The sequence below is a fragment of the Stenella coeruleoalba genome, assembly GCF_951394435.1.
Source record: "Stenella coeruleoalba genome assembly, chromosome: 9".
Taxonomy (NCBI): domain Eukaryota; kingdom Metazoa; phylum Chordata; class Mammalia; order Artiodactyla; family Delphinidae; genus Stenella; species Stenella coeruleoalba.
In genome coordinates, this window is record NC_137155.1 from 51,069,299 (window position 1) to 51,095,057 (window position 25,759).

Sequence of the window (25,759 nt, forward strand, 5' to 3'; positions counted from 1 at the left end):
CATTCTATGACAGGACCGCAGCCGGGGGGCCAGCTCCTAAGCTTATATCAAGGTTTACCATGTGCCCAAGGGCCTTGCCTCATACCCAGCCAGTATGAACAGACAGATCATCAAAAACTTTCATATAACCCTACTTGCTTCTTCCCTTGAGCTTCCCACTGATGGACCCAACTGTCAAAGCCGGATCCTCTAATATCATTAGGAACTTCCTCTTAACCTTGAATCTGGGAAGGCACCATTAACAAGGTTAGGCTGGTTAATTCTAGTGCACACCCCACATGCTAAGGAGCATGCCTGCTGCCCAGTATCATTTTCCTTCTGCTTCTCTCTTGGCCCAGCAACTCTTTGCCCCTCTCCTACTCTTTAACATTGAGGGTCTACCATAATCAAATTCACAGCTCAATGGGAACCCATTGCTCCATCTCAGCCAGTGGTTTCCAATCCCATCAGACCAAATACAAATATTTTATTCCTGGAATAAACCTCACTTGAGAGTGATATATTATCATTTTTATATATTACTGGATTCAAGAGGAAATGCCAGGTAGGCAGAAGGATGTGTGAGAATGGAAACAAAGACAGGGTCTTAGCTAAAGAGAGGCATGTGTAGGTCATCATGTTATAGCTGCTATTTAATTCATGAATAAAATCACATGGGAAAGAGTGCTGATTAGAGAAAAGAAGGCCCCTTCCCTGTCCTAAAACTCCATAATATTTAGAAAAGGAGACAACACAGAGAGAGAGAAAAGCTACCCACTTGGAAAATCTGGTGTTAGCTAAACAGGAATGATAGAAACTAAACTGAAGTGGTATGAAAAGGAGAATGAAAGGTGAGAAAGTGAAACAGAAAGTAGACTTCTTGGGAGTTCCCTGGTGGCCTAGTGGTTAGAATACCAGGCTTTCACTGCTGTGGTCCAGATTCAATCCCTGGTCAGGAAAACAAATCAGACCAGTGACAGATTACATTTAGTTCATCAATATCTTAACAATACTATTGAAGTAAATCTCTGTTATTTATCTTACTGTGGAGCAGCAGAAAAGTAACTGTGGTTCCTTCAATGCAAAAATAAACTGAAGTCTTATTTCAAGATTTGTACTTTTAACAATGTAGTAGAGGTGAAGTTATTAATACTAAAATTTCTGAAAGTGAACTGAAAAGATCCCACTAATAAAAGAAGGTATTTCATTCTCTTGAAGTAGAGAAACTATGCAGGAAGTAATAAAGCAAAAGATAGAGCAATTTCATCTCATAAAAATTTAAAATTTATATGTATCAAATAACTGTTAAAAAGACTTTTTAGAAAAATGACAGAATGGAAGAAAATATTACAACATACATGCTGCTGATATATAAAGAGCATCTATAAATCAGTAAGAAAAAACAATAGAAAATATATTAAAGAACAGGAACAAAAATCAAGAAAGAAGAAATACAAAAGACTAACAAGGTGGCATAATCCCCTCATTTTTAAGAACTTTCCTTAAAAGTCATGAATATAGAGTAACTCTAGATTAATATGTGCGTGGAGCTCTGCAAACAAAATCAGACGTGTAAGATTCCTCAGTTAGTGACAGTCTCACCATCAATGCACAGCAGTTTTTTTCTCCACACCTGAGTATATAGCAGGATAGTTTTATTTTATTTAACATGAATTGCTATGATCGTAAGAGGTACTGATTTTTAAATTTCAGTTTACACATTCCAATTAGAAATATAACTATGTAATTTAGAAACGCAGCATATTCAGAGGTGCATAATAGGTAAACACCTATGGGCATCATGCAAACACAAAAGCAAAGATAACAAGAGAAAATGCCTACCTTCCCTGATAGCTGTGAAAGGTGTACCTTCTTCTTCTTGCAGCCTGATCACCTTCAGGGCTACCAACTTTCCATTTACCCTGGAGAAACAAAACAAAAGATGAGAAGCAAATCCGTGAAAATATGTTCCCGTTATGGTTCTAATTGTCTTCCTTACAATTTATATTTTATGCATTTTTGCACTGAAAATGTCAGGACTCAATTATGCCACCACAACAAGATTAATTTCAGTAAGGCTGGGAATCCTGTATCATCATCATAAATAGTCACACTTTAAATATTCACATTTTAAATATTCGCACTTGCATAGTCCAAGATTTAACTGAAGTTTTCTGTGATTCACTCTATGTTCTTTCCAAAATGAAACTAGTGCTTAACAAAAACACCATGTTCGATCAATTATTCACAGATTAATTAAAACTCAAGTCGTCAAAATAACACTCTCCCTTTGTTTCTCCAATAGCGCCTCTGTTTCTTTTGCTGAAATGTCTTTATCTTCAGTCTTAAGTTGAAGTCATTCAATCCCCAAGGACGGAAACCTGACACTCAGTCTTCTTCCTTCTCTCTTCCCTCTTCTTTCTCTGTCTCTGTCTGTCTCTCTCTCAACATCACCCATTCCTCCCTTTTTCACTATTTTTTTTTTACTAGAGCCTCCTAAAATTACATTAGTCTGATTGTGTTTTATAATGCAGTATACCATCAAAATAAAAGTTAAGAATATTTTACTATTACAAAATTACACAAGACCTATCCAAAGCAGATGTTTCTTCTAGACACATTCCAAATGTGTATCAGCTCTAATTAAAAGTAAGATTACGCTAGGCAGATAACTTTTTATCCAATCTATTCTGTTAATAAAATAAAGACATGATTATCTATATTGGTCTTCTAGTTGCCTGCTCTACTTTCTACCTTGACTAGGCTTACCAACATACTTCCTTAATTAAAATAAGTAAAAGAAACACAAAGCATTTAATGAAAAGTAAATCTCCCCGCCAGTTCCCACCCTCTGAGGTCACCACTTACCTCAGAGAGGTAACTTAGCTTAACGTATATACTTAACACACACACAAATGGTAATATGGCATACAGGGTACAGTGTATATTATTTTTATCACTCGATATACTTTGGTGACTTCCTCATAAATTCATAGAAAATTGTCTCTTGCTTTTCAAAGACCACAGGGTGTTCCTTTGTATGAGTGTAGTATGCTTAATTTAACGCCAGTCCTCTACTGATAGGCATTTAGCAGGTTCCCAATTTTTGGCCATAAAACAATGATATAATAAATATTCTTGGCCATAATTTCATCCATGTAAAAATACATCTGTAAGACAAATTCCTAAAAGTAAAATGTGGATGGACCTAGAGTCTGTCATACAGAGTGAAGTAAGTCAGAAAGAGAAAAACAAATATCGTATGCTAACACATATATATGGAATCTAAAAACAAAAAAAAAAGGTCACAAAGAACCTAGGGGCAGGACAGGAATAAAGACGCAGACCTATTAGAGAATGGACTTGAGGACACGAGGAGGGGGAAGGGTAAGCTGGGACGAAGTGAGAGAGTAGCATGTACATATATACACTACCAAATATAAAACAGATAGCTAGTGGGAAGCAGCCGCATAGCACAGGGAGATCAGCTCAGTGCTTTGTGACCACCTAGAGGGGTGGGATAGGGACGGTGGGAGGGAGGGAGACACAAGAAGGAAGAGATATGGGGATATATGTATATGTATAGCTGATTCACTTTGTTATAAAGTAGAAACTAACACACCATTGTAAAGCAATTATACTCCAATAAAGATGTTGGGAAAAAAAAACAAAGTAGGGTGTGGACAGCCAAGAAAAAAAAAAATGTGTATCTCTAAATTCTAACTCTGATGACACTGAGAAATTATCCTACGTACAGGCTGTACCAATTTATACAACCTATAGAAGACAGGAGCTCCTGTTTCCCCTTTACCAGTATATACTATGTTATCAACCATTGATTTTGCCAATCTGATAGGTGAAAAATGGTTTCTTACTGTAATTTAAATTGCAACCAAAAATCTTTAGAGGCTATGGAATCAGCAAAGGAGAGCTCGTGTGGCCCAGAGAATCCAGTGCCTGAGTCTGAAATAAAGAATTTGAATGTCTCTTTGTAAAGAACTGCAACCAATTGGTCTGTTTTCGATAAAAAACAAACAAACAAAAAAAAACAACTGCCACAGGCACAAAGGTCAAGGGAATCATCACAGCCCAACCATCCTAGTGGCATCCCTCATCAAACGGATTGTTGAAATATATTATTGGTTACAGTAGTCAAAGGACATCCAGTTATAACGCTCCACAATGTGCCGTCTCCTCAAGGCTAGGAGTCATGTTTATTTTCCCTTGTGTCTCTCAGCTGGGAGGACAGGCCTGCCGCTTTTCTGCTCTGCAACTCTCCTCTCATGAGTACATCACCTTGATTTTCTTCTAATCCCGATTATGCTCTAGGTACCCAGGTGCAAGCAAAAAATTAATACTCACATGGGGTTCAACTGGTGAGTGTGACTTGTGCTGGCCATTTTGCCCTTTATGACTAAGGGAGGCCTCTGGCAGGGCTTGGGGCTGGGATGCAGTCAGTACTCACATCTGCACAGATTTTCTCAGCCCAGCTGAGCTCGTCACTGGCTCCCTGAGGAGGCAGGAACTGATTCCAGGAACTGCTTGGAATTTTGCCTTCATTTATCGATATTCTCCCCTCACCCATAAAAAACACATACAAACTTCTTCCCACAAAGCTTTTCCCTTTCCCTTGAGATCACTGGCTTGCATATACCGTGAACTGAATTCTAGAATACAGGAATTTGTGATTTTGGAAGGCTATCTGCTTAAAACACACTCTGAGACCATGAAACTATGAGTCCCCTGTAATACACTGAAAGGAGAAGAGCCTTTAATTGAACCAGCACTCATGCTTTAAATGCAACTAGAGAAGGAACACATTTAAGCAATCTCGTAGGCTAGTGTGCATTATTTTTGTGGCGAAAAAAATTTTGAACATATTTACTATGATAAACTGCATAAAAGAATAAGATCCAAGTTAATGGGATCCTGATTCTGAAGCACAACTCTCCGTGAGTTAAAACCTCCAACTATCAATTTCTTATAGTTACGATAATCACAGCAGTTAAAGGCATTTAGATTTTATGTATTACATCATATGAAACTAAAAAATTCCTTAAAATTTATACTAGATTATTAGCTCCAGGAGAATACAGAAAAGGAACTCTTTTTCTGTTTTGTTAACTGTTACATGCCCAATGCCTAAAACTGTCTGGCACAGAGTAGACTCTCAAAATACTTTTTTTTTTTTTTTTTTTGCGGTACGTGGGCCTCTCACTGTTGTGGCCTCTACCGTTGGCGGAGCACAGGCTCCGGACGCACAGGCTCAGTGGCCATGGCTCACGGGCCTAGCCGCTCCGTGGTATGTGGGATCTTCCCGGACCGGGGCACGAACCCGTGTACCCTGCATCGGCAAGCAGACTCTCAACCACTGCGCCACCAGGGAAGCCCTCAAAATACTTTATTGACTGAATATTAATAATGTTAATATACTGATATTTCTTTCCTCATACCTATAAGTATCTCAAGAATAAAGTATAAAATTATTATTTTCAATAATTTCAAAAATATAAAATTTATAAAAAGATTTCAATATCTTCTTTCATGTTTATTTGTTTTCTTTTTTCAAATTAAAGGTTCAGTCTCTTTGTTTTTGATGATGCATGAAGATATAGAAAGTTTTCATTTCCTTAAGATTTTAGAATTTATAGAATGCTTTGTTAATTAACCTTTTTCACCCAACAGACATGTTTCAGAACCCTCACTATCTTTAATAATCTGAGCCCAGACTAGTAACCAGTATTTCCCTCTTCTCCAACTGCTTCATTGGTTTCCCATTAAGAACCATATTGATTATCAAATAGCCTCTAACCTAAGAGTCATTGTGACTCTCTTTTCTTAATTAGTTTTTCTCTACATGTCTAGACACTCACCAACTACTGAATCCCTCAGTTATAAAGTCTAGAAAAAACATAAGTCACTGGCTCCACTTTTGGAAAAGGTACCTTTTGAAAAAATAACATTACACATTTTCTAATAGTCTACCTTTGGGGCATTTTTTTTTAACTTTAGTACCGACTGAAACACTTCAAATTCTAAGTGACGAACTCTAACAAAATGTCATTTTTTTAGAGATATCAAAAGAAGATACCTATTATTCTATGAAAAAATAAACATGGTATCTAATAATTACCTTGTATGGTTTAAACTATTTTATTAAGTATTCAAAACACATACTTCAAACATTGAAGTTCTTTAGAATAATTACAAAATTCAAATTGAATCAATAAATTAGAGCTGTTTACAGGAAAACACTGAAGATTTCTCTTTAACAGTTTTATTAATTAAATCAAAGGCTAATAAATAGAAGGTAATCAAGACTTGATTGGCAATGGAAACATTAATTCAGGTAAATAATATAGCAAAAAAAATGCTTTCAATTGTGTTAATATCACCACAGAACTTTCTATTGGAGATATTGCCAGGTTTGTGTCTAGTTATTCTAAGCTATCTAGGGAGCTGTTTTAATTTCAGAGATTCTTTACTCTTTTCTAATTCTTCCAACCACTGCCTTTCCCAGCGTGTCCTCACTGTGAAGCTCACTTCAGGCCCAAGGACAAGTGACACTGCTTTAGTCCGCATGTCACACAGGAACAGCTGTCAACTGCATCAGGAGGAAAAGCCAGGGGAACGTCCGAGCACAGAGCTATCCACGCACAGACATGGAGAGGCTGGCTGTCCTGGCAAAGCCACACTAGAGTGGATCCAGCTTTCAAACCGGTCCTAACCACAGATCCAAATCTCTGCCAACTTCAGAAATTCTGTCCACAAATCTATGTGCCCTAAGTTTGTAAATAATAAAATGATCTTGTGTGGATTACGCACGATCGAGAAGTTTTGAATAAGGAGCACAGCCTACTTATTTTTTCATGCATTTGTTACTTTAACATTTTGTGAACCCTATAAAGGAAAACTCGCCACTTAGGGTAAACTTGTCCGGCTCAAAAGACGATGCACAAAGAGAATTTCCTTACAGACAGTCCTCAAAGGAAAGCCTAAAGGTTTTCTATCACATTAGTTACCTCAAATTCATAAGATAACTTAGTACAATAAAACAAAATAACAAATATTATCTAGGTCATCTTTGAAAATAGTGTTCATGTGCTTACACCTAGAAGAAATTATGTGTAGAGGACATAAAGGAAATTAAGGCAATACACCTAAAAGAAATTTAATATACTCTGGTAAATTTAATATATTCTGCCTCTCTCTTCCATTATGATTTTGTCTCAAGAGAAACTGCTATGGAAAACAATACTGAGTACAGGGAGATACAATGGTTTTGTTTCCTTACTGTATTGGTTTAGAAGCAATACAAGGAAATGTAGTTACTACTGAGGGAGTGACAATGGCAAGGCGGAGTACGTCAAGGACAATATTTTGAGCTGAACTTATGAATTTTTGGCAAAGTCATTAAAAACATTTTAAAGGTTTTACCATTAGTGCTTCTTTTATTAATTCCCTCTTAGGACACTGTTGGAACGCTGACTATACTGTCTCACATACACACTTCAAAAATTAAAAACAACTAAATATTCATGGCCTTGCTATTTCCACCTAAATTCAATTTATATTCAGGTATAAATGAGAAATCATCTCAATACTATTTAACCTCTGATATTCTGAAATATTCTAAAAGTGTTATCTACAATACTTTATTCTGGAAAAGTAAATTTAGAATTTCAAGGTAATTTGTCAGTAATCACACCTCACCCTAATTTTTTTTTTTTTTTTGCGGTACGCGGGTCTCTCACTGTTGTGGCCTCTCCTGTTGTCGAGCACAGGCTCCGGACGCGCAGGCTCAGCGGCCATGGCTCACGGGCCCTGCCACTCCGCGGCATGTGGGATCTTCCCGGACCAGAGCACGAACCTGCGTCCCCTGCATTGGCAGGTGGACTCTCAACCACTACGCCACCAGGGAAGCCCTCACCCTAATCTTTATCAATATAATGCAGAGAGAAGAGGAAAAAGACTAATGCCATTTCTGTTAAATTAATTTCTTTAAAAAAAAATCCAAAGATTTATAAGAGAATAGCATAATGGCTACTTATTAGGATGTGATTAATAATGCAAAAAGTCTAATGATTTAATGTACTGAGAAAAAGGGTGTGCTCAACCAACAATTATTATGAGTTTGTACATTTGACAAAATATTGATAATGATGTTTTATTAAATGTAAAACCTCATAATACTTTGAAACATAAAATTAGAGCAATATATACTGTTCATGGGAGAAAATAAAATAATTACATTTCAATAATTTAAAACTTGTACCTTTCCAAAAATAAAATCTGTCAATAAAGGATTTGAGAGTCGTATTACCTTAAAAAGTAGAAGTAACCTCAGTGATCATTCAAGCTCCTGAACGGACAACAAAATCCTGACTGGCTGGATTGTCTTTGTCCTCCCACTCCCTGGAGCACAGTAGCTCCTCAAAAGACTTTGGTGGAACTCAACCCCTCTAAAATACCCAAATTACTTAGTCCTTTTTTATGCTGAGCCAAAATTTGCTTCCTGTAACTTCTACTCTCTGATTCCAGGTCTGAGTCCACCAAGACTAAACTAAATGCTCTTCCACAAGACAGCCCTGCCCTTAATTAAGTTTTAATATCCTGCCTCCTAGTCAACAAATACTAATTGAGAGACTGTGATTTTGTGCTTGGGATAAAGAATAAACAACCCAGACATGGTCCCTGCACTTAAGTCTCACCGAGGAGACAGGCGTAAAACATGTAACTACAAAGACGGCTGACATACACCAAAGGGAGACAGGAGGTGCTCGCTCTTCAAACGGGACAATTTAAGCATCACTAAACTAATACCTGTGATTGAAAGGAATTAAATAAGTAAGTTTATAATGAGACTTTAAAAGAAACTCATGAGTCACATTTGGAGAGTACTACGGAACCATCTCATTAGTTTAAAAACTGTTAAAGAGAATATGTCAAGCATTTACCTTCCCTTTTCATATACTTTCGCATACACTGTACCTCAGTGTAAACAGATAGTTCATAAGTGAAGTTTCTCTGCATAGATGCACTGCATGTAACAAATGAAGAGGGAATGACAGAATTTGAATATCACCATTAATGGTTGCTAAAGTCACAAAAAGAAGCTACCAGATATTATGTGCCCCCTGATGGAAGCATTCATCCCCCTCAATGGAATCAATCCAACTGGAATCTGACCACATCCAAATCTAACTACTTATTTCAAGGAGATAAGGGAACAAGTTAAATAACAGCATTGGGATATAATCAGAAAACTCCGGACTACAGGAAACCATAGAGAAATGAACCTGTTTCTTCAACAAATGAATTTCAAGAAAAAAAGGAGGGGAGAACCCATAGATTAAAAGAGAGAGATGAACTAATGGCAATTAATTGCAATGTATGGACCCGATTTTATCTTGATTCCAACAAAGTTTATTTTAACACTGACTATATACTTGATGATAAAGAAATCGTTAAATTTTTTACATGTGATAATGGCATTATGGTTCGGTGTTTTAAAATAGAGGCCTTATCTGTTAAAGAAAAAATTATAAAATGAAATAATATGATGTTTGGGGTTTGTTTCAAAATAATTGGAAGGAATGAATACAGATGAAACAAGATTAGACACAGGTTGTCAGTGTTGGAAACTGATGGGGGTTTATCAAAACTCCATAAGAAGTTCTTTAAAAATTAAAAAACATACCCAATACAAGTTGGGATAAATGCAATGAAGGAATATCACAGCATGCCATAAAAAAGATAAAGAATCTATTTTAATGATACTAATGAACTTATTTACAAAACAGAAATAGACTCACAGACACAGAAAACAAACTTATGGTTACCAAAGGGGAAGCGGGGGTGGACAGGGATAAATTAGGAGTTTGGCATTAACATATACACACTACTATGTATAAAATAGATAACCAACAAGGACCTACTGTATAACACAGGGAACTATATTCAATATCTTATAATAACCTATAATGGAAAAGAATCTGAAAAAGAATATATATACGTGTGTACAACTGAATATCTTTGCTGTACACCCGAAACATTGTAAGTCAACTATACTTCAATTAAAAAAAAAAAAGAAGAACCTATTTTAGATTAGACAGGGAAGGATTCTCTGAAAATGTGACATTTAAGCTGAAACAAGAAATATAGAAGAGTAAGCAAAGAACATTCCAGGCAGATGGAACAACCTGTACAAAAGCCCAGGGGCAGAGAACACAATGTGTTAAACAAAGCTATAAGAAAGAAAGAGTGGCTGGAGCTTGTTGGCCGGCAGGGGGTAGGAGAGGGGGACGTGCAGAGAGGGACAGGAGAGCCAGATCATGCAGGCCCTTAAGGGCCACAGAAAGGACTGATTTAAAAAAAAATCACCGGGAAATCTTAAGAAAGGGGATAATATGATTAAATTGTGTGTCTGCAGCTCCCTCACTATCGTGTAGAGAACAGCCTGAAGGAGCACAATAGTGGGAGCAGGGAGGGCGGTCAGGCAGCTACTACAGTGGTCCAGGGGAAAGATGGTGGTCACAAAGTACCAGGGTATTGGTAAGAGCAATGGGGAAAAGGAAAACAATATTCTGAAGACAGAATCAAGAGACTGTTAGGATAAACTGAATTGGGCATAGGGCAAGTGGTAAAGGATGACTCCAAACGTCCTGACTTTAGTTTCTGTGTGGATGGAGGCACGTGTACTGACTCAAGGGAAACTAAAGAAGAAGAGATTTAGACAGAGAATCAGGAGTCCTATTTGGGAGGATCTTAGTCTAGACAGAAGTTTAGGCTAGACATAAAAACTTGTGAGCCATTTGGAGGACTTCAAGGGAATCAATAACTTCAAGAGAGAGCCAATTTTCTGTTAAAGCAGAAGTAAACACTCAGAAGAAAGTCGAACACACGTAAGCATTTGTAAATCAGAAAACAGTATTCTAGATCTAGATCTAGACAACATAAAAAGAGCCTGAAGGACATGGGGACGGGCCAGAGTAGGAGATACAGTGCGAAATACGGGGGTGAGGTCTGAAAGATAATAAACCACCAGGGCGTTTTATACCATGCCTGTGGTAAACAGTGGTGTGAGGCAGAGGAGATTCCATCCTGACAGCCTCTGGAAGCAGGTAGAGTAGGGACTGCTGTTTTGGCTGCCCTCTGCAGGCACCAGGCAAGGCCTGGAGCTGGCACCTGCCTCTGTGGCTGCACAGAAACCAAGGTACAGGTTCTCACCCCTGACTACATTTTTAAATCAACTGGAAAGCTTTAAAACATAACCATGCCTGGCTCCACCCCTGATTTAGTTGGTGCAGTGTGGGGTCCTAGCATCCGTATTTTTTAAAAGCATCCTGGGTGACTGTAAAGTGTAACCAGGGTTGAGAACCACTGTGTTAAATAAGCCTTCAGGTTCCGACATCACGTGCTCGTTGTCTTTCTTCCTTTGTCTGGTCTCTCCAACACTGAAGTCTCCTTTTTCTCGGTAAACGTTCAAATTTTTTCAACTATTTTGAGCGCCCTCACAGTCCTAGTTGCAAGCCTTTGGTAAGTCGGGGCTGATTAACCCCTTGTGAAATGTGCTTGCCAAGGTGTACACACTACCAGATGTGGTCTGATAAGTGCTGAGTGGACTGGGAGACTACCCTGCCCCATTCCAGAAACTCAACTGGTACTCATTTGGCCTCAGCATGTATTCGCCTGTGATCAGCACAAAACACTATTAACTCATGGATCTTGCCAACAATTAAAACCCCTGAGTTTTCTTCATGGGCCCTGCAATCACACCATCTCTAACTTGCCCTAGGCCTAATAATTCACTTTTTAAACATAATTTCAGGAGTTTGATTTATTCCTAATAAGATTCCAACTTGTCAGCAGCAACCAACTGCTCAAACCTCTCCTGTCTAAATTCTAATCTTGTTTTTGACAAGCACTGGCTAACTATCCTTCTGTGTGTCCTTCTCTGAGGTAGCATAGAAACACTGAACAGGATGAGGTCCAGGGCAGTGCTCTTGGACACCACACTCTTGACACATACCCCATCCACCTTTGGGGGACGTGGCTTCATTGACTGTCTTCTCTTTCTCTCTCTTTTCCCCCCTCCCTCCTTCCCTTTTCACTTTCAAACTCTCTAATCCAGCCCTTCCTCTCCATGGCCCTCTGTCCCAAACCACTGCACTGACCTTCTGCCTCTACCATTGGACTGTGCTGGAAAATCTGCATCTGGCACACAGTTAGAGCTCCATGGTGAACAAATGAGTCAACCCTTTACTGTGTAATAGGTACTAAGAAACCCTACCACTCTTACCAACCTGTTTTAAATCCACCACCAGAAACAGCATATCACTCAACTGTCGATGACTCTCTTACCTACCACAACATAATCAGAACATTTACCCATGTTTGAAAAACAAGCAGATACCCAGCATCCACAGTGTTCCAGTCCACTAGCTTAACAATCTCATCAGAAAGAGGAATTAAGGTTATTTAGGTATGACATAATTTTTTTATGAACTCCTAGATCATTATTTTTCTTCCTATTTTGATTTACTCAGAAATAATCTGAGTGATAATCTGTCCTACAATTTTCCACTGGAGGAGGGGAAATGAGAAAGGCATGCAGGGAGGAAGCCACACCATTTCCATCTTCTTCTGTGAACATTTGGACATCTCAAGGCTGCTAATGTCTCTACAATTTTTCATAGTTCCTCAAAGATGACTAACAATTATGGGACAATCTCAACTCCCAATTTCTTTAAAAGTCTGTGAAACAGTCGTCTCAGGTCTTAAATCAGAACTCCTTAGAAAAACATAGTACTGTCAGACTTCCTAAGACATTTGATAATTTAATTCACTCCTATGTTTGCTTTGCACTTCAGTGCTTAAAGCAAACTCTCCTTGGTAGCAATGATGTAAGCAAAACAGAAGGTAATTTGTACTGGTTTCTACCCCAATAGCATCTTTTGTGTGTAAACTTCAACCTAAGCTTTTCCTGAGTTACTGATGCTTCCTCTCCTTCCCTCACTCAGCTGGATTGTACTGTGGTTATCTGGTCCTATATTTGTTTGCATTTGAGAGACTTTTATCATCCATGTTCATATATTAACCTTCCAGAGTTTTAGGGCAAGGGGTTGTACATGTGTCGGTATTCTTCTGGAATACCTCCAGTTACAAGGAACCATTCTGGGGAGAGCAAAAAGTCACATGCATACAGCCCTTGAGGAGATTACCAGCCAAAGAAGAAATAAGATAGTATCAAACAACTAAAATGCATAATAAACAAAGGTAAGTTTCTTTAAAAAAAAAAAAAAGATAAGCAAAGTTATCAAAGACAAAGAATGGAAGAATTGTTAACTTATCAAGAAAAGGCAGGAAGCATAGAAAAGATGCCCAGGACACCCATAGATGTAAAGGTGGTTGGTTATACTACCCCTAAAATTACTAGAAAAGAGCCGTATTTCTTTGATGAGATGGGAAGGTTTCATAAAAAGTAAGTAGGGCTTCCCTGCTGGCGCAGTGGTTGAGAGTCTGCCTGCCGATGCAGGGGACACGGGTTCGCACCCCGGTCCGAGAAGATCCCACATGCCGCGGAGCGGCTGGGCCCGTGAGCCATGGCCGCTGAGCCTGCGCATCCGAAGCCTGTGCTCCGCAACGGGAGAGGCCACAACAGTGAGAGGCCCGCGTACCACAAAAAAAAAAGTAAGTAAAATGTAGTTTATTATGAGAAGTTTTTAGAGATTGATTTTTCACACATAGTGAGATTTGAAGCTTCCTGTATTAGTTAGTTCTATAAGTTTTCAGCTGTAACATACAACAATTCATATCCCTAAACATACATCTCTATACACTCATATGCACTGAAAACTAGGAATTAAAGGATAGTGTGAAGGTAAAGAAAAAGAAGAAGTAGGAGAGTTTTTTTGTGTTGTTTTTCTCTAGTCCCGTTTTCAAGCACACTTGTGTGGGGAAACATATTACTGAGGTCTTTGGAAAGGCTGCATTTTATATTTCTAGAGAAATCAAATGTTCTACTTCTGAGGTCAAGTTGCCACTTCAAATAGATTTTTATCTTCAGTAGCTTTTTTTTCCCAAAGAAAATGCTTCAAACAAGCAGAAAAGAAATGGATATACTTCTTGATGATATTATCATTTTTCCCTATCTTGGATTACCTATTATCTTCTGGGTAATTCTTACATGCTATATCTTATACTACATCCAAAAATAAAAATAATTCACAATTCTCTGTTTTAAAAGTCTAACTACAGCACCACAATCACAGTGAGTCATTACATGAGCTGGGATTAAAGAAAAGAGGATGAAGTCCGATGCTCAACCTTACAGCATTTCAAGCTTCCTGGTTCAAAGGTATGTTTAAAGCATGATGTTCCCATTTCTCTAGCAGAGTTGAAAATGTTCCCCTTCCTCTAGTAGAGACATACATATTCAGCATCATGAGAGAGAGGTCAAGCTTCCACTCTCAGGAAAAAAGCATCTCCAAATAAGTTAATTGAGATGCACCAAAAAGCATGTCACTGATTCACCAAGAGACTTTGAAGAGTCCCCAAATACTCACTGCCAAGTAATGTTAACCACAGAGATCTTGCATTTTCCATTCAAACACAGCCTCACAAAATCAAGTGAAGTTTGGAACAGCAGGATAAAACAAAGCAGCCCAGGAGAGCCATTAAGGTAGGGGTATTCAGAGTTCAAACCATTCTCAACCCATTCTCCCATTCTAATAAAGATGCATGCGCGCGCGCATACACACACACACACACACCTCCAGTTTATGTTACAAACAGGACAGCAAGCTACCGTTTTCTTTTTTCATTTGGCTGCAATGGCCCATGAAGAATCAACAAAGAAAATTATTATAAATACACAGCAGCTTGGTTAAAGGACTAGGGGACTTATATCAAGTCATAAGGATTATGAGCGACTTTAATTTGCTCCAATTAAAATATATTACTTTCATAATTATAGAACATATGTCATTGTTAAATACCTTTTAAATGAAACATTAAGATAATATCAAGCAAAGCCAAATGTATCTAGTTTGATTTGTCTTTTATGACAAAAAGGACTGGAGAAAAATGCTATAGCATCATGAATTACCTAAAAGACTGTACTCCAAAAATAAAAGTGACACACTAAGGTGGACTGCTTTATATGCAAGCAGAGTGTCAAACTAAAAAATGATTCGATTAACTATAAAGTTGAAAACAATCGACCTACACATGTTGAAGAGCAGGGTTAACTCATATATAAGTAAAGAGCTGATTACATAAAGAAAGACCTTTATAAAAATCATATATAATTGGTATGATAAGATCCATGCTAGTATTACTTCCAAACCCTAGCAATAGAGCCAGAGTACAAATTAGTCAGTCTGATTTGGAGTAAGATGACTTTATACACAGCCAATAAGTTTAAGATCAAGACAGTTGTCTTTAATTCAAAACTAGCACTCATGTTAAATAGCCCTATTGTTAAAGCACCTATAGTGTGGCAGGCCTTCAACAAGGACTTTAGATCACTACAGCACCTCTGTGTGGTAGATACTATGGCTATCTCCACTTTACGAAGAATCTGAGGCACAGTTCTAAATCACACAGCTGGAAGCAGTAGATCCACAGTTTGGTACTAGGAGACTGGGCTTCACAGCCATACTCATAAATTCTCTGTGGAGTAGCAATAATTAAAGTGTGAACCACAGAAGAAAGGCGTGTGGTTCACACCCTCCTATTTCCCCTTCATTCAAAAGAGGCACTCTGCTTATACCAGACACTTGTGATCAAATTACTTACTCTCAAAGCAATGTCATTCTTCTCTGCGTTTTCTCATAATGTTTTATAAAACCCAAAATAAATCAATACATTTTAGAATGGCATTAATAAGTCTTACCCTAATTATAAAAGTAATGCATGCTTATGGCAGAATAGTTGGAAAATACAGAAAAAAAATTATTTTAAAGAAAGTTTTTTATTTTATTTATTTATTTATGGCTGCATTGGGTCTTTGTTGCTGTGCACGGGCTCTCTCTAGTTGCAGCGAACGGGGGCTACTCTTTGTTGCGGTGCACGGGTTTCTCATTGCACTGCCTTCTCTTGCTGCGGTGCACCGGCTCTAGGCGTGCGGGCTTCAGTAGTTGTAGCACACAGGCTCAGTAGCTGTGGCTTGTGGGCTCTAGAGCGCAGGCTCAGTAGTTGTGGCTCATGGGCTTAGTTGCTCTGCGGCATGTAGGATCTTCCCAGACCAGGGATCAAACCCATGTCCCCTGCCGTGGCAGGCGGATTCTTAACCACTGTGCCACCAGGGAAGTCCCAGAAAAATTTTTACATCAACAATAATCCTACTATTCAGTGATAAATTCTTCAACATATGTATGTATCTTCTAGACTTTTTTCCTATGTGTAGATTTTTATAAATGGTATCCTACCATATTTGGTCATCTACTTTTTTGTTATGGTTTAATAATATATCTTTTTACTGGATGGGCTGAGAAAAGAACCCAGGAAGCCTCAAGTTCAAACAAGCTCACACTTTCCTTTTAAGGAAACTGGCCCCAGGACTTCTTTATTTCATAAAATCTCATGACTCTTGTATTTTGATTTATTGGTGAAAGCAACCCTGCTAGCCAAGCAATAGAGGCCTGAATGTGGAGACAGTATATAGGGTTGACAGCCACAGGGGGGCAGAGGTGGGGTGGCCAGCAGGGCCTATGGGGCACAGGATCTCTGAGTCGCCCTGGCCGGAATTCAGTCTTCTGGGAGTGCTGCAACCCAGTGACAGGAAACAATCACTCAAATCATCTCCAGGATAGACACTCTAGCAGATTTTACTCTATGAACCCAGATATATAACCTCACACTCAGAAAAACTGAAACCCATGATAATCAAATGTATAGCTGAAGAAAGAACTTCATATGTCCTGCCTACAAATCTCTACTCCCAAGGGCCATATGACAAAGTATCTTCTCACACTTAAAGGGCCTGATGAGAGCATTCCTAAACATTTTCCCCAATCATTACATAGTTAACGTTTGTTAAGTATCTATTAATAGCACTGTAACAGGTGCTGAAGAATAAGTTATATACATACGATAATATGTTACATACATATGAGGTAAAGGAGATATCAAGCAAGGCAGTAGCTGAATTAGGAAAAAGAAGAAAAAAATATTCTGACATTTGTTAAAACAGTAAGATTTTATTCAAGACTATTGCAACAGTGGAGACAGATATAGGGCTCAACTCTGAATACCACAAGAACAAGTGGGGATTTATAGCCAAGTAGCAGGTTAGGGGATCATTGGTGGATGGAAAATTACTAAGAAGAGACATCACAGGTAGGGGATTCATGCTAAACTCACCTAACAAGATTCCTGCTGCATACAGGCCAGAGCCATCAGATATCAAGGACGGGGGGATTTTCTCTAAATTGACTTAGCAGGATTCTTGCTAAAACTGGGTTATGCAAGCCTGGCAAAGGACAGGGGTGGAGGGGTGGGGGTGAGGCAAAGTCAGGGCCTAGTCAAGAAGAGGGCTTAGAGGAGTATAACTGAAGTTTATTCAAAGAGAGTATCTTGTCAGAAGCCAGGAAAGTTTCATAATATGAGTGGGACTTGAAGATGGGATAGGATGTGGACATGTAGAAAGGGGAGGCAAGCTAGTTACACAGAGGGATCTATCATAAACAGAGGTGCAGAAGGGGTGGGGACAGGCACATTTAAAGTACAGAGAGTAGAAACTAGGGAAGCAGTAGGACATAAGGAAAGAAAAGTAGACTCGAGAGGGATTTTGATGCCAGGTCCACTACAAAATTGATCCAATAAAGTAATTAGATATTTGATCTTGTTAGACACCAATATTTTCATTACCTGCCTACATTTTTTTTAGGGTAGAGCTTTGAATGAAGCAAAAGCTAATATGTCAACAACGTTCTTTTGAAGCTAAACATACATTTTTATTTCTAATCAACAAAGGTAAATTAACTGAGCTTATAAGTCTACTAACTATAGCTCCATGATATAAGCAGATTAATGCAGACTATAAAGTGAATATATTTACAAATATAAATTAAAACACACTAAAAATTAATAAATTTCCAGGATTTACATATTATAGTTACATATACATATATAACTATAAAATATTTAGTGGCAAATCTTTACTGTAATGACAAAGAAAGCTGAATACACAATTTGTTAAATCCAATTATGCTACTTCCAGGGCTTTCCAAGCAATAACGTGTGTGTTTAACACATCAAACAGGACATTAGCATCCTTTTTTCTACAGAGCAATTTGTTTTGCTAGGTTTAGGGGTACAAAGTAAGGAAAACTGACAAGGTCTTAAAAGGCTATTCAGTCATGCTAAGGCTCGGCCACCAAATCTAGTTCCAAGAAATCTAATTTCTACTCAGTGAGACGACATAATTTAGCCATTTGGGGAGAAACCATGTTTCATGGCTTTAGTGGAGTCTGGCTTCAATAACTGCACGCATGAATGAAGTCAACTATCTCAAACAAGGACTAAACAAGTAACAGCTAGAGATAGGACAGATTACATCAGCTCTCCCTGATAGAACAATTTCTGGAACTACTAAGAAATCCCCAAACTCAGCTTTCCTAAACGTCTCTCCTTTGTGTTACCAATCTTCTCAGTCCTTATAGAAAGCCGCCTGAAATGATTTTCATTTAAGATCAAGGTGCGTGTTAAAGGGTAAAGTCCCTGACTTCAGGGGAAACATACACTCAAAAGCAATTAAATATTTGCTGGGTTTTCACCTAAAATGAGGGATGAATGCAACTGCCATGACTCTTTTCCAACTGAAGCAGATGGGAAATCATCAGTAGTCATCCAATTGAAGAACTCTTCCATAACAGCACCTTATTTACAAATCCTAGCCCAGAACATAAACGAGACTTTAGCTAGTGTAACATGTTACCTTAAAGTGAGTTTAAAAAATAGTATGTCTGTAAATTGGGTAAATTAAATACATACACCTAAATCTTTCTGTCAAAGAGCTGCAGATATTTGTTCACTTGTAACTATCATTTTCCTCTTTTCTAAGATTTATATTCTTTTCTTCTTTAAAAAAATAGAATGTAGCTATATAAAAAATGCAAGTAAAATGGACCCTAGAAAATTAATGTCCTGTGTCCATGGTAGATAAACAACTTGGTCTGGTTATAACCCACAGGATTGCCTTTCCTTTTTTCTTTGTTTTTAAATACTCAAATATTTAAAGAAAAAATTTTCTTCTTTTTAACCATGATCTTAAAAATCCAGACCGCTAATTAGTCAGCTGGACTCAGTTTATGAACTTCAGAAAGTGAGAGAACATAATTAATCATGTATCAGGTAAGCATTCAATCATTATGCTCATAGCTTACTCACTTTGACTGACTAAGGAGAAAATATGACCAAATTATATGAGACTTGAAAAAACAGGGAGATTTACTCATTTTGGATATATGGAATGACTCCAACTCTGAAGTACAGTAAGAAAGTGACAGATGAGAAATGGAGACATCCAAGTTTTCAGCGCAGCATGTTACTACTCAGGGGTATAAACTTACACCCATCTTTCAACCTGTCAACTCAACTTTCTCCAACTTTCAAAGACAATCTCTGCTACCTCTTTGTATTTTCTTTTTCATATATACACACATATATGAATATCTGTATATTCATATGCTATGTGAATATATATAATACAAAGGAAAGGTTTTGAAAAGTAGAAAGGGAAATAAAACTATGCAGGCTGATTAAGTAGCTACCGACATTGTCTCTACATAGAAATCTGGCCATGTCAGCTTCAATAATTGTATTTGTGATGAACCATCATCCACATAACCATACTTATTAGACAAAATAACCTTAACTGCAGTTGTTCTCTCCAGGTCTTATTAATTAAACAAGCCTTTTTTAACAGATGGGTCAACGGTAAATTACCTCAGGTCATGTCAACCATCACAAAAATCATTTAAAATTAATGAAGTCATCTGAAAGTTTGTGTGAGTAAATACATACAAACAATATAAAGGAACCTGCTTAGATACAAATCCATAAGGAAGTGACTAAATGTAAGAAAAAGGACCATGAAAATTTGACAAGACTTTCAAAGGACATAACAGGTAGAGAGAATCATTTACTCCTCTTAATTCAACGTTGAATGCTTAACTGCATTTAAAACTGGTGCCAGGAGTATACTTTGGATGGGGGCACAAGGGTACCGAGTTTTTGATTTACTCAAAAACCCATCTGAAAGCATTTTATTTTGTTAAGGTACAATTCTTACTATAATATTAGTTCCTCCATTATTTATGAGAAGGATCAAGGGGTTGTAAATGTACTGGCAGATCAGGAATTACGTTTGCCATATGAACAGAATAAAAGAAGTAGTAAGAGAAATGGGTACCATCAAATCTTGAGCTGAGGTCCGCAATGAAAAGGTAGCAATGGCAACAGTGTTGTTTCATTAGCTACGTAGGACCCTGGAAAGAATCTAAAAAAGAGTGGATATATATGTATGTATAAGTGATTCACTTTGCTGAAAGTAACACAACACTGTAAATCAACTATACTCCAATAAAAAATTTTTTTAATTAGCCAGACTCTTCAAGAAAAAAAGGGAGAAGACTCAAATCAACAGAATTAGAAATGAAAAAGGAGAAGTAACAACTGACACTGCAGATATACAAAAGATCATGAGAGATTACTACAAGCAACTCTATGCCAATAAAGTGGACAACCTGGAAGAAGTGGACAAATTCTTAGAAATGCACAACCTGCCAAAACTGAATCAGGAAGAAATAGAAAATATGAACAGACCAATCACAAACACTGAAATTGAAACTGTGATTAAAAATCTTCCAAAAAACAAAAGCCCAGGACCAGATGGCTTCACAGGCAATTTCTATCAAACATTTAGAGAAGAGCTAACACCTATCCTTCTCAAACTCTTCCAAAATATAGCAGAGGGAGGAAAACTCCCAAACTCATTCTATGAGGCCACCAACACCCTGATACCAAACCCAGACAAGGATGTCACAAAGAAAGAAAACTACAGGCCAATATCACTGATGAACATAGATGCAAAAATCCTCAAAAAAGTACTAGCAAACAGAATCCAACAGCACATTAAACTGATCATACACCATGATCAAGTGGGGTTTATTCCAGGAATGCAAGGATTCTTCAATATACGCAAATCAATCAATGTGATACACCACATTAACAAATTGAAGGAGAAAAACCGTATGATCAACTCAATAGATGCAGAGAAAGCTTTTGACAAAATTCAAGACCCATGTATGATAAAAACCCTGCAGAAAGTAGGCATAGAGGGAACTTTCCTAACATAATAAAGGCCATATATGACAAAGCCACAGCCAACATCGTCCTCAACGGTGAAAAACTGAAAGCATTTCCACTAAGATCAGGAACAAGACAAGGTTGCCCACTCTCACCACTCTTATTCAACACAGTTTTGGAAGTTTTAGCCACAGCAATCAGAGAAGAAAAGGAAATAAAAGGAATCCAAATCGGAAAAGAAGACGTAAAGCTGTCACTGTTTGCAGATGACATGATACTATACATAGAGAATCCTAAAGATGCTACCAGAAAACTACTAGAGCTAATCACTGAATTTGGTAAAGTAGCAGGATACAAAATTAATGCACAGAAATCTCTGGCATTCCTATACACTAATGATGAAAAATCTGAAAGTGAAATCAAGAAAACACTCCCATTTACCATTGCAACAAAAAGAATAAGATACTAGGAATAAACCTACCTAAGGAGAGAAAAGACCTGTATGCAGAAAATTATAAGACACTGATGAAAGAAATTAAAGATGATACAAATAGATGGAGAGATATATCATGTTCTTGGATTGGAAGAATCAACATTGTGAAAATGACTCTACTACCCAAAGCAATCTACAGATTCAATGCAATCCCTATCAAACTACCACTGGCATTTTTCACAGAACTAGAACAAAAAATCTCACAATTTGTATGGAAACACAAAAGACCCCGAATAGCCAAAGCAATATTGAGAACGAAAACGGAGCTGGAGGAATCAGGCTCCCTGACTTCAGAGTATACTACAAAGCTGCAGTAATCAAGACAGTATGGTGGCACAAAAACAGAAAGATAGATCAATGCAACAGGATAGAAAGCCCAGAGATAAACCCACGCACATATGGTCACCTTATCTTTGATCAAGGAGGCAAGAATGTACAGTGGAGAAAGGACAGCCTCTTCAATAAGTGGTGCTGGGAAAACTGGACAGCTACATGTAAAAGAATGAGGTTAGATCACTCCCTAACACCATACACAAAAATAAGCTCAAAATGGATTAAAGACCTAAATGTAAGGCCAGACTCTATCAAACTCTTAGAGGAAAACATAGGCAGAACACTCTATGACATAAATCACAGCAAGATCCTTTTTGACCCACCTGCTAGAGAAATGGAAATAAAAACAAAAATAAACAAACGGGACCTAATGAAACTTAGAAGACTTTTGCACAGCAAAGGAAACCATAAACAAGATCAAAAGACAACCCTCAGAATGGGAGAAAATATTTGCAAATGAAGCAACTGACAAAGGATTAATCTCCAAAATTTATAAGCAGCTCATGCAGCTCAATAACGAAAAAACTAACAACCCAATCCAAAAATGGGCAGAAGACCTAAACAGACATTTCTCCAAAGAAGATATACAGATTGCCAACAAACACATGAAAGAATGCTCAACATCATTAATCATTAGAGAAATGCAAATCAAAACTACAATGAGATATCATCTCACACCAGTTAGAATGGCCATCATCAAAAAATCTTGAAACAATAAATGCTGGAGAGGGTGTGGAGAAAAGGGAACCCTCTTGCACTGTTGGTGGGAATGTAAATTGATACAGCCACTGTGGAGAACAGTATGGAGGTTCCTTAAAAAACTACAAATAGAACTACCATATGACCCAGCAATCCCACTACTGGGCATATACCCTGAGAAAACCATAATTCAAAAAGAGTCATGTACCAAAATGTTCATTGCGGCTCTATTTACAATAGCCCGGAGATGGAAACAACCTAAGTGTCCATCATCGGATGAATGGATAAAGAAGATGTGGCACATATATACAGTGGAATATTACTCAGCCATAAAAAGAAACGAAATTGAGCTATTTGTAATGAGGTGGATAGATGTAGAGTCTGTCATACAGAGTGAAGTAAGTCAGAAAGAGAAAGACAAATACCATATGCTAACACATATATATGGAATTTAAGAAAAAAAATGTCATGAAAAACCTAGGGGTAAGACAGGTATAAAGACACAGACCTACTAGAGAATGGACTTGAGGATATGGGGAGGGGGAAGGGTAAGCTGGGACAAGGCGAGAGAGAGGCATGGACATTTATACATTACCAAACGTAAGGTAGATAGCTAGTGGGAAGCAGCCGCATAGCACAGGGAGATCAGCTCGGTGCTTTGTGACCGCCTGCAGGGGTGGGATAGGGAGGGTGGGAGGGAGGGAGACGCAAGAGGGAAGAGATATGGGAACATATGTATATGTATAACTGATTCACTTTGTTATAAAGCAGAAACTAACACACCATTATAAAGCAATTATACTCCAATAAAGATGTAAAAAAAAAAAGTAGCAATGGAATGGAAATCTTGTCCAAAATAAATTTATCCAATAGAAAAGGGAAGGGGAGCAATGAGTGTTCTATTTCATGCAGGTACCTCCTATATGGAAAGCCACAAATCACTTTGGTGAAATACGGGGAAAAATAACTATGATGTCACTGTGAAGTTGCTTAGAATAGTGGCGAATACCAATGATAAATAACTAAAGAGAAATTACAATACTGGCACAGAGGAAAGATATGAGAATCACAGGGAAAAAATGGCTCTGTACCCCTAGAGTTTATCATTAACAAAGGGGTAGAGTAAGCATAGATTTTAAGAAAGCAGATTTTAACATTTCCCCCCCCCCCCAAAAATAAAAGGAGATAAAAATTAAGAACTCAGCTCTGGAGTTGGACTGACTGTATCTAAATCCTGGCTCTGCCCCTTAGCTGTGTGATTGTGGGCAAGTTACTCAAACTTTATGGGCCTCAGTTTCTACATCTATAAAATGAGGGAAATAATCTCATCCCAAAGCTTTTCCAGAACTGGTAAAAGAAACAAAGGAAAAAGTAATAGGTGACATTCATTTAACACGTGAGACACGGTTCTAAGCGCTGCAAAGGTATTCGTTCATAAATACTCTTCACAGCTGTGTGAAACCAATTCCATTATCAGCCCTATTTTAATAGGTGAGAAAATTGAGCTTAACCTAGTGTTCAATAAATATCAGCTTTATTTCATGACCCTAATTACCAAGGGAAAGCACCAAGAGAGACAGAAGATTCACATAAATAGACGTTATTTTAAAATTACAACTAGTATCAATGAAGAAAAATTGGCCAAGAGGAGAAACCAATGTGTTACACAGAAAGTTTAATGGTGTGTTTGAAGTTTTAAAGAACACCAATAAAAAGAGAAGAGCTATTTAAGAAGGATAATGTTCTCTTAGGACTAAGTCCTAAATGAGATGAAGCTGGCAAGAAAAATGATTTCAGATTTATATATTATCAGAACAAGAAAGGGGGAGACCAATTATCAGGGACATATGAATAGAGATCAAGTGACAGAGAAAGGAGAGCTCCTCAAATTTCTTCATCCAGAATATATTTCAAGTGTTTTCTTAATCATTTTCTCTCTCCCTAAAAAGAGAGTAAAATCCGACTCCCTTGTTATAATCCATATACATACTCAATCCCCTCCCATTTAGTTTAAAGCCAAAACAACAAAAACACGTTTGCCCCTTCTTCTTGTTCTCCTTTCCTCCTCTGCCTCACTCCTCAAAAGAATAGCTTGCATTTCAGCCTCCATTTTTTCCCCTTTCTCTCTTGACCCAAAGCAATAAGGTCTCCAGCCCCACCAGCTCCCTGCACATACTTAAGAAAAACCTTCCTAATTGCAAATTTAATGGGTCCTTTTCAGGACTCATCTGATTTGTCTTTGCTGAATATCTGACACCATCATCTGCATTTTCAGCAACTCTCTTCCTTCCTTGGTGCTTGGCTGGTTTTCTTGTGCTCTCCCTAGGCAATCCCTCTCATACTATTTGGTTCTTCCTTTGTCCAACTCTGTTGGTGTTCTATTCTTTCATCTCTTCTATTTCACTCAGAGATGAGATATATTCTATTTTAATATAACCATTTTCCATGCTTTACTTTGGGCAGTGTCCCAGGTGCACTCAACTCTCCAGAGCTTAACATTGAAAGTTTCCCAGGACATAAAGTGGGGAAAAAAAAAGTGTCACTGTTTAACCCAGCCCATTGCCTTCTCATTAGGAATTCAGCTTCCTCTGGGATCCCCAACAGGCCTTGTTTGTAACATTTACTTAGTTTCCCAGTATCTCTTCTTTCTCCTAAGAGGTTTAATCAGACACACAACAAAAGCCATTGGTTCCTTTTCTGCTTCCTCAGGGGCTTTTTTGTCTGCCAGTACCTGTGCTGCGCGCTAAGCTGCTTCAGAATTCACTCTCTTGTCTCACCCATCAGGCCAACTAGGAATGACGTCTATCTTATTCTCAGTTGAGTTACAACAGGGCTTTCGACTGTTAACCAAAGTTCCTGGTGTTTACAATTTTCCCTGGCTCAGTCTGTGCTGGTGGATCTGTAGGATCATTGATTAAAATCTCTGAAAACAGAGATAGT

The 25,759-nt window shown here is 37.9% G+C and overlaps 1 protein-coding gene across 10 annotated transcripts in view; it reads right to left on the reverse strand.

The window, feature by feature from the left end:
* CDK14 (cyclin dependent kinase 14) overlaps positions 1-25,759 on the reverse strand; it is a 591,667-nt gene that overhangs the window by 388,837 nt on the left and 177,071 nt on the right. For all 10 annotated transcript variants that reach the window (XR_013829689.1, XM_079931296.1, XM_079931294.1 and 7 more), the window contains one exon: positions 1,822-1,901. Coding sequence is in view for 9 of the 10 variants with exons in the window: in XM_079931296.1 (XP_079787422.1) it covers positions 1,822-1,901 (80 nt within the window). In the remaining variant the exon portion in view is untranslated. The remainder of the gene's footprint in view (positions 1-1,821; positions 1,902-25,759) is intronic.